Raw genomic sequence first — 9844 nt, forward strand, 5'->3', positions numbered from 1 at the left:
GAAGCGCTGAAGAATGCATGCCAAATCCATGTGTTGTAAGAAGCACGATGGTTGGCTTGTTATGATGGCCCTTGAATTGGCCAGCCCAAGCAGTAAGATAATTCTTCCACTCCCAATGCATACAATCGAGACTTCCTATCATGCCAGGGAAGCCTCTTTTGTTTGCCTTGCGTTGAAGCCTCTTTAAGTCATCACAATTTGGCTTGCGGATGTATGTGGCTCCATATATGGCTTAAATTGCCTGACATGAGCGCTTTAAGTTCTCAATAGCAGTAATTTTCGCAAGTTGGCAATACTCATTAGTAGAGTTTGCAAAGCATCCATTAACTAGCATCCGAAATGCAAAAGTGAGCTTCTGATGAGGTGACAGACTTTGTCGGTCAATGACATCTATCTTCTTTGCAAAGTAATGGTCATGATTGACAACTGCGTTCAATATGCTTTCAAAAAGCTCTCTCCTCATTCGAAACAGCCTCCAAAAATCATGAAGAGGAAATCTCAGATGCTCGATGAAATAATCTTTCATCATTTGGTTATGACACTCTTCTTTATCACGCTGCACAAATGAAGGCCCCGTGACAGAACCACGATGACTAGATTCGACATGGTGCTCATATTGCATAAGCAAGTTTACAAGTTCGGCTTCAGTGTTGATTATTTCAGCATTCTTAATGTCAAGCCTTGCTTGATATTGTGCCATTTGCATTGCCCTGTTACTCATTCTTCTATCACCCATTGGTGAGATATTGAGGATTTTTAGGAAACTAAAACACTTTGAAAGTTGAAAGATTGGTGAATATAGAGGATGATTGAAGGTTGAAAGATTGTGTGAGAAATGATATTGGACTTGTGTTTATATAAAGGATGAAAGTTGAATGGTTGGGGAAAGTTGAAAGTTTGTTGAAAGTTGAACGGTTGGTGAAAAGTGAAAGTTTGGTGAAAGTTGAACGGTTGGTGAAAAGTGAAAGTTTGGTGAAAGTTGAACGATTGGTGAAAGTTAAAAGTTTGGTGAGTTTCAAGTGTCGATTTAGTGATTTTTCAATATTTATCGGAATTTAAATATTTTTAGATTAAAATGTTCATAAAATTAAATTATGATAGTTTACATAATTTAAAAAAAAAACAGTTAATTTAAGAAAAAAATTAGCCTAAGTTCATTGTTTAATAATCATGGGCTAAAATTTTAGGCCAAAAGGGTTGGAGGAGAAAAACTGTTTCCGGGCTAAAACCTAAATTTTTTGGGCTAAATATTTTTAGGTTTTAGGCCATGGTTGGAGATGGTCTTAGGGATCAATTCATCTTAGCCGTTTATCGTACATCGTGCATAACACACCCCGACCCGGGATGTCCACTATGACTCCAAATCGAGCTATGCTGGTCGACACCTGTAGGGTGACGAAGCCATAAAGTATGATGATGAGGAAAAATGTGAATAAATTTAAACTTAAGAGTTCCTAAATACCAGAATGCGCTGGTGAGCGGGAACGAACCCACTTCACACGTGACGTTAGAGCATAAGCAAGTACAGTAGAGTGAATTAAGAATCGTACCCTCGAAATAATCTCCAATACTAAGAATCACCACGAATCATTGATGATAAGAAAGCTCAGCTAATAAAACCTTGAGGGTGAAGAGAAAACAAGGGTGAGTGGCCTTGGAAATAAAATTTTAATAGAAACCATATAAAACATCATAACCCCTCGCTACAACACCTGTAGAAAATCATAAATATACCACAACACATCGTCTCATCAGCAATATCAATAATCATGTGATTAATAACTCATACTAGCATGCAAGTCGGAGTCACCTATTATGACCTGTATGACTGCACCCATATCTCATCAATCGATGTTAACTCATAAGTCGGAGTCACCTATAGTGACCTGTACGACTTACCCATATCTCATCACATATGCTAGCTTATCACATATTTCATCACATATGCTAGCTCATCACATATCTCATCACATATGCTAGCTCATCACATATGCTAGCTCATAAGTCGGAGTCACCTATAGTGACTTGTACGACTTATCCATAGCTCATCATATATCCCTGCACACGAGTCAAAACCACCTATAGTGGTCTGTACGACAGGATTGGGTGTAAATAAGTACGCTCAAGTGCTACGATCACGTGAAGACTGTGCGAATAATCGCGGGTCACCTACGAGTCGGAACCACCTATAGTGGTCTGTACGATAGGCCTGTGCACCTACCTTTGATCCAAGGTGAGCGTAAGGTGCGGAACGTGAACATCACGTGAAGGACTGTGCCCTGGCCATGGGCGGGAGCACTAACACCGGGGTGCAGGTTTGTGAGCTCTAAATGCATCTCATGTGACATATACAATTCATGGGAAACTTGTACAACAATGTCGGAGTTGCCTAAAACATAATGTGATCATCCCATAACTCAATCATTTCAACAAATACCATAACTCACCTGAACTTACTTGTGTGTTCCGCGTTCATCTTCGCACTTCAAAGCATTCGTAATAATTTTGTGCAGGTAGTATACACATGGATATGCCATAATGCAAATCTAAAACTCAACCATATCATAGTATTTTTCCAATACATACATACACACACATATATATATATATATATATATATATAATTTGGCGTATAATGCACAATCTATAACGCCCTACTCTCGAATTATTTATTTTCGGAAATAATTATTAGGGATAAGTCCAGCTAAACACCAGTTTAATTAACTATCATTACTTACGTTTCCTTATTTTAGTTTCTTGATTCCTTCCACATTGATTTATGACCAACATCCAATCACTAAAAACATAAGGTTAAATCTCATATTTTTCACCAATTTCCTTCACATTGCTCAATTCCCAAACAAGGTTTTTGTTTCAAATATTGTATGGCTACATCTAATGTCTCGTTAGATTGCCTACGTACCATAAACAGGGATCAACCCATTCGTAGTTCACATAAGTACTTCAAGGCATTCATAGTAATTATATGCAATAAGCAATTTATAAACGTTGTGGAATTGCCAATCACATATATATAATATACGATAAAAAAGGAAAAGACCTACTTACCTGAGGTATGCGCTACGACTCCCTAGCACGCATATCGAGACATCACGAACCATCGTCGCCTATGACCAATTATCAAATCACATCTCAGAGTTCGTATCGATAAAATACACAATTTACATAAAACAAATCCCTACGTTATCAATTTGGAAGATTTGCATCACGGATTTCCGATCTGTTGCTTCCAAAGATCAACATTATACCTCTAGAACAACATCTTAAAGTCCCATTACGATCCAACGGTCGGATCTCTGCTAATTGCCAAAACTAAGTGGCGGTTAACCTTTTATTTCATAAACTTACAAATTCAATTCGGGAAAATCCATATATTGGATTCCCGATCCATAAGTTCCAATGGTCCTCAAATATTACGTACTAAAATATATTAAAGTTTGGTGACGATCCAACGGTGGAACAAGAAGAGAAAGGGCCAAGGTGATGATTGGGAGCAGTTTATAGGTCCAATTCGTCAGAAAATTGGATGAGAAATGGCGAGGAGCCGCTGGTTTGAGGAAACGGGTTGCACGGGTTAAGGAAGACCCATTTGGGTTCCCTCATTTTCTTCTTCTCTCCTTTCCTCCTGCTCTCTTTCCCATTGGTCCTCCTTTCTCCACTCTCTTTCCCTGATTGGTTTCCCCATTTTCTTCCATTTTCTCCACTCCTTTGCTGCCATCAGGCAGCCCCTCCTTCCTCCCCTTTTCTCCCACACACACACCCCCACCATGCATATGTTTCACTTTGTATTAATAATAAAAACATAGTGTAAAAATAATTAAAATAATACTTCATTCCAAATACCTTCGGGTTCGTAACTCAATAAAACTTTAACCGTAACTCCACAATCACTTCTACCCATGCCTACGCATCCGTAAGATTGAACCTAATCCGAATATGTCAAGAAACATGACAAAATACGAGAATCACACACGTCCTCGAAAAATCATGCTTTGCCCATAGGGCATTTCCGTCATTTCACGTATTAAAATTATAAAAACCATAATTTTTAGGGAAGGGCTGTTACAATGCAACTACTTTTTGTTGGGCATTGTTTATGTTCAATTTTAAATAAAAAATTCAAAATAATTTCTAGCCGCAAAATGACTTATGAACGGATATGATGAAGTTAAACTAATCCCTAGGATCCTCATCCGGATAGGAATTCCTATTCTGCTCAAACTAGTGCAGGCTGCTTCGAAGATGCAAAACAAATTATAGTCTTGAAAACAAGTTAATTGGCCAAGTTGTTATGCGCATTCACCGCTCGGTAGCACTGAATTTAATGGGGCGATATTCTAAGTTATATTTCATGGTGCGTGTAGAGACTTTAGTCTTGTATTTAGCAGTCTTCCTATCATAATGTCATTAGGGTTAAGACACTAATGTCTAGTCAATTCTAACCTTACTTGCATTCTAAGATTTTTTTTAATTAACTGTGAAAACCTATTAGGCGTTGGACATAGAACTAGTACTCCAACAATTTTGTATATCTTCATTTTGTTTGTGAGCACCTACGCATAAGGACTTATATACACGAGTAAAATGTCATTGTAGCGTTTCGTGTCAATCATGTAATGTCATGTGTAAGCTTTTATTCGTATGAAATTCTATAACTAGTACATAACGCTGCAATAATGGTATACATGTGCTATATAAACTATTTTGACAACTTATATATCATTACTAAAAATTATTTGTCTGACGAAATGTCGTGGGGCAAAGTAACTTTACTCGACAGACAAAAAAAATTTGGTTGGGCAAAAGTGGTTAATGTTTTTATTTTTTTTTAGAGACCTTAGGTGATGAAACATTTCGACGAGCAAACTATTCTTCGTCAGGCAAAGCTTTAGTGCCAAGGGAAAAATTGGTGAGTATTATGCCACCTTTTGACCTATAGAAGAACAAATTCGTAGGATAAAATGACTTTGCCCGACGAACCGTTCCATCAGGCAATGTATACGAGTCGTCAGGTATAGATCCACAATGACTTGTCCTAAAACTAACCATCTTTTTTTTTGTGACCATTTTTTGTGTGTTTGCCCAACGACGATTCTTTGCTCGACGACATAGGTGAGGTTACCAAATGAACCATTTCGTCGAGCAAACCCAATTCATTAAGTATTGGTTTGGTAATGATGTGCTTTTATAAAAAGTGGGTATAAAAAAAGGGAACTTTAACGAAAAGCATCCGGTACTGTTCACTTTAACGAAAAACCACATTTTAACACTAAAAAGTCAATCATGGTACTATTCACTTTACCCTTTATTTTGTCCTTATCATTAAAACTCAAAGTTTTCAAGCCCTTTTCATTAGTTTTCCTATAAAAGCTGAGCTAAAAAAGGTGTTTGGTAAACACTTAAAAATAGCATTAAAAAATGAGCTTATTCTCACAGCACAGCAGAATCAGTTTTTTTTTTTCAAAACATAGCAATACCAAACCAGCCATAAAACAGGCCACGTGGCCTTCCTTTTCATTCTACTTCTCCTTTCTTCTTTCTTTCCCCAACAACTCTCTTCTTCTCTGCCATATTTCTACTCTCTCTCTCTATCTCTTTCACTCACAACCATCTCATACCCAACTCATCACCCATCTCTCATCATCCCTCTCCCAATTAATTTAAGGTTTTTTTATTTGTTAATTTTTTTGTTTAATTGTGTAATTAAGTAATTTTGTTTTTTTTCAAAAAGGTGTTTGGTACTGATGTGCTTTTATAAAAAGTGGGTATAAAAAAAAGCTGAGCTCAAAAAGGTGTTTGGTAAACACTTAAAAACAGCATAAAAAATGAGCTTATTCTCACAGCACAGCAGAATCAGTTTTTTTTTTCAAAACACATCAATACAAAACCAGCCATAAAACAGGCCACGTGGCCTTCCTTTTCATTCTGCTTCTCCTTTCTTCTTTCTTTCCCCAACAACACTCTTCTTCTCTGCCATATTTCTACTCTCTCCCTCTCTCTCACAACCATCTCATACCCAACTCATCACCCATCTCTCATCATCCCTCTCCCAATTAATTTAAGGTTTTTTTTATTTGTTAAATTTTTTGTTTAATTGTGTAATTAAGTAATTTTGTTGTAGGTTTGTGACGGAATTGGAAGAAAATTAAAGGTATGAATTTGTCTCTCAATTTATTTTTTAATAAATTTTATTCCAAATGTTTTCACTACCAATTTGTTATCCTTCAAAGACTTTACCAATTTTTCACTACAAATTTTTTAATGAAACCAAACCAACAGACGGTGAGAGACTTTCTTTTCAGTTGTAACAGATCCTTATTCAAAAGAAAATACCACAACAGAGACATACAAATTTGGCACTTCGGAAATTTATTGGTCACGTTCGAGGAAAGTTATTCCAAAAGAAGTTAGTACCTTTAGCAGAAGGCTCATCCTGTGGTTTCATAGCCGGGAAGAGTAGAACTTCCTATCCAACCACAAACAATAGACAGTGAGAAACAGCTCACACGAAACAAATACGAGAGAGAGAGAGAGAGAGAGAGAGAGAGAGAGAGAGAGAGAGAGAGAGAGATAAACCTTAATATTTTGTGAATCAGTTAGCCACATACAGAGTCGATCAATGAGCAAACCCCAACCACCAGTTGGAGGTAACCCGTACTCAACAGCTCTATGCTTCGTCCAAAACCATTGCTTCATCATCACCTGATTGTCGGTCGTGAACCCAAAACCATATATCATTAGATTTCTGCAAAAATTGTTTAATAAGGTACCATAACTAAACAATTAAGTGATACCTTGAGTTGATCAGCAAATCGTTGGCGTTGTACCACAGGATCATTCAATTTTGTGTATGCATTGGCAAGCTGGAAAGCAAATGAAAATCGTAAACAGGCTTAATGACAAAGAAAAAGGTAGCCAATAAAGAAATCATTCAAATCCTCAAGTTGGTAGGCATACTTCATGCTTGTTGATAAACAATTCAAAACGTTCAGTCAGGCCACGTTTCGATCGGTGCCACTTTGCTGAAGGACTCATTATCTCAGGATGGTTAATGATGAACGCAGGATTTACACACGTCTCTTCCAACAAGTGCCCCACAAGCTGCAAAAGAACCAAAAAGTAAAAACAGATGCACGAGTCATTTTTTCTTAACTGACTAGGTTTTTTCTTAACTGACAAAGCATAACATTGCATTGAGTGTAACGTCATTCCCCGCCACCACATAAAACCAGAGATAGTCTCCTGATTCATGTACTTGATTTTAAAGAATATATGGGAGGAAGAAGAAAATGAGTTACCTTGTCTAACAAACGAGTTGTTGTTTCAGGAGGGGAACATTTGATATCAAACTTCTTGCACACATCCTTAAGATATTGGTTAGCTTCCGCACTGGAGAGATCCTCTGGATTTATGTTGAGACCTCCAATCTTATTTAATTCCTCAACCATGTCGATCCTTCTGCAGTAGTTACAGTTAAAACCACCAAATAAGTTTCTTAACATACGTTTAAGCTGTAATATTCATGACCAAAATATAGTTTACAGACCTGAAAGGAGGAGTAAAGTCAATCTCAATTAGATCCTTGTCGAGCCCATTCAAATGATACTTGATTTTATATCCACCAGTTAGTTCCTTGACCATCCCTATTTTAGGGTTAATATATTAGCAAACAAATCAAGTACTCTCAACGGGGAAAGGAACAAGGAAATCTATACGGTTGGGGCCATACTCCAATAATCAACATGAGCAACCTTCCAGGTGAAGTGTTCGTTCGCGACTGGACTCCAATAATTAACATGAGCAACCTTCCAGGTGAAGTGTTCGTTCGCGACTGGGCTTGCAAGGAGCATCCTCCACCTCACATCGGAGTAGGCAGCATGATGGACGGAGAGACGCAGTCACTCAATCCGACTCAAGTTCAACTGGTAGCTTGTGAGTAATTCGCTCACCTGCTAGGAACGTACCACATGCACCCCAGCTGCGGTATAGACAAGCCGAACATATGGAAGAGCAGCCTAGACCAGCAGATCACGACTAGGGGCAACCGGAAGCTTTGCTACTCCAACAAAGGCAAATTCAAGAAGAAGTAGAGAGGCTCTTGATCGAGCGATTGCTCGATTTCCAACGCAACAAGGTCATTGACGAGGCACTGCTATAGGCCATGACCAACATAAGTAGGTCACCCTTCATGGACGAGATCGAGTAGGCAGAGCCTCCACGCAAATTCAACATGGCACATTTCACATCCTTCAAAGGAGATGGAGACCTGGAGAGGCAACTAAAGCACTACCAAAGCGCAATGATCCTTTATCGGAACAACGACGCTCTTATGTACAAGATATTTGCCACCACTTTACAAGGTAAGGTGCAAGATTGGCTCCAAACCTTGCCCCACAATCCATCTAGAGTTTCGATGAGCTTTCTTTGGTTTTCACCAAGGAGTATTCATCATATCGCTCGATTAAGAAGAAGTCTGACCACTTGTTCAACGTCAAGAAGAACCCTAAGGAGTCGCTCCGCAACTATGTGAAGAGGGTCAAAGCAGAGAAGGCAAAGATAGTCCGATGCTACGACTCAATAGCTAGTGTAGCCTTTCAAAAAGGACTACCAGCAGACCACCTGCTATTCGGAAAATTGATCATGAAAGAAGATCTAACTCTGGTAGACTTATTCGCTATGGCAGAGAAGTATGCACTTTGGGACGAGGCTTGGTGAGCAGACAAGGCACCCGAGTAGCCTTTAAAAAAATAAGCAGTAGCTTAAAACAAGGAGGATGAGAAGCAGTACAACAATAAAAGCAAGTAGGAGACCAATCGTAGGGACCGATCCCTGACTAAAAGAAGTCCGAAGCCCAAGAACTACTCTAAGTTCTTGATCTCGATCCACCAAATCCTCCACGACATCAAGAGAGAACCATGATTCAAACTGCCGAAGAAATCAAAGGGAGATACCTCCAATTTGGACCACACCAAGTACTGCGCATTCCATCGAGGTTTAGGTCACACAACCGATGACTGCTACACTTGGAGGAACTATCTAGAGAAGTTGGTGAAAGAAGGCAAGGTTGACATATACTTGGACAAGCCAGTTGCAGCCTAGAAGGAATGCAGACGCCGACGAAGAGTCGCCAACCAAGATAATTCGAATCAATGGCATCTTCGCCGAATCCGAGCACTTGGGGGCTACCAACAACTCCAAGAAAAGAAAGATTCAGGAAGCTCTATTAGTCACCAAACCTGGACCCATCATTGGCTTCACCGAGCAAGATGCCGAAGGCATTGACTTCCCACATGACGATACACTAGTGGTATCTTTCCAACTAGCCCACTCTATAGTCAACAGAATGATGGTGGACAACGAAAGTGCAATTAACCTACTTCATTTCTTAATTATTTAGAAGATAGGCCTAGAAAGCATGATCATACGCTAAGCGAAGGTACTCACCGGATTCAACGGACATACCTCGGCTGCCATCGGCAACATTACACTTGACGTGAAAACATCGCCAGTCATCTCAAAGTAGATGTTCACGATAGTAAGCAACCTATCTCCCTATAATGAGATCAAGCTGGATGTTGAAACCTTTGTCAAGTATAAAAAAAATCGCGACCATGCCACATCGCGACGATACACTGTCCAAATACTGAAGGAGTCAAAGAAGAAGACCTTTACCCTCATAGAGGCTACCAAAGTCCAAAATGACGACGAAGCTACCAAATAACAATCATAGTAAATGTATCAAGAAGATGGTGTCCAAATCAAGGCGCTAGCAGATGAAACGGGATGTAAACCCCGAAGATGACGCCAAGCACATCATTCTTAA

The 9844-nt window shown here is 39.0% G+C and overlaps 2 protein-coding genes across 2 annotated transcripts; both read right to left on the reverse strand.

The window, feature by feature from the left end:
* Nucleotides 1-232: 232 nt before the first annotated feature.
* On the reverse strand, nucleotides 233-736 carry LOC103407908 (uncharacterized). Its single transcript, XM_008346784.3, has one exon. The coding sequence runs from the start codon at nucleotides 734-736 to the stop codon at nucleotides 233-235; it is 504 nt and encodes a 167-aa protein (XP_008345006.3).
* Nucleotides 737-6166: 5430 nt separating this feature from the next.
* LOC103426956 (lysine--tRNA ligase-like) lies at nucleotides 6167-7667 on the reverse strand. The gene is made up of 6 exons (XM_029100611.2): nucleotides 7568-7667; nucleotides 7320-7479; nucleotides 6979-7122; nucleotides 6816-6884; nucleotides 6598-6723; nucleotides 6167-6487 (listed from the first exon to the last, which is right to left on the reverse strand). The coding sequence occupies exons 1-6, from the start codon at nucleotides 7660-7662 to the stop codon at nucleotides 6398-6400; spliced, it is 684 nt and encodes a 227-aa protein (XP_028956444.2). The 5' UTR covers nucleotides 7663-7667; the 3' UTR covers nucleotides 6167-6397.
* Between the last annotated feature and the right edge of the window lie 2177 nt (nucleotides 7668-9844).

The sequence above is a fragment of the Malus domestica genome, chromosome 03 (assembly GCF_042453785.1).
Source record: "Malus domestica chromosome 03, GDT2T_hap1".
Lineage (NCBI taxonomy): Eukaryota > Viridiplantae > Streptophyta > Magnoliopsida > Rosales > Rosaceae > Malus > Malus domestica.

Excerpts from the sequence above, each read along its gene's own strand:
- LOC103407908 (XM_008346784.3), bottom strand. The coding sequence starts at position 736 with ATGGGTGATAGAAGAATGAGTAACAGGGCAATGCAAATGGCACAATAT.
- LOC103426956 (XM_029100611.2), bottom strand. The coding sequence starts at position 7,662 with ATGGTCAAGGAACTAACTGGTGGATATAAAATCAAGTATCATTTGAAT. Across the intron at positions 6,885-6,978 it reads TGTTTATCAACAAGCATGAA|CTTGCCAATGCATACACAAA; the intron begins GTATGCCTACCA and ends TTTGCTTTCCAG. Across the intron at positions 6,488-6,597 it reads CTGATTCACAAAATATTAAG|GAAGTTCTACTCTTCCCGGC; the intron begins GTTTATCTCTCT and ends GTGGTTGGATAG.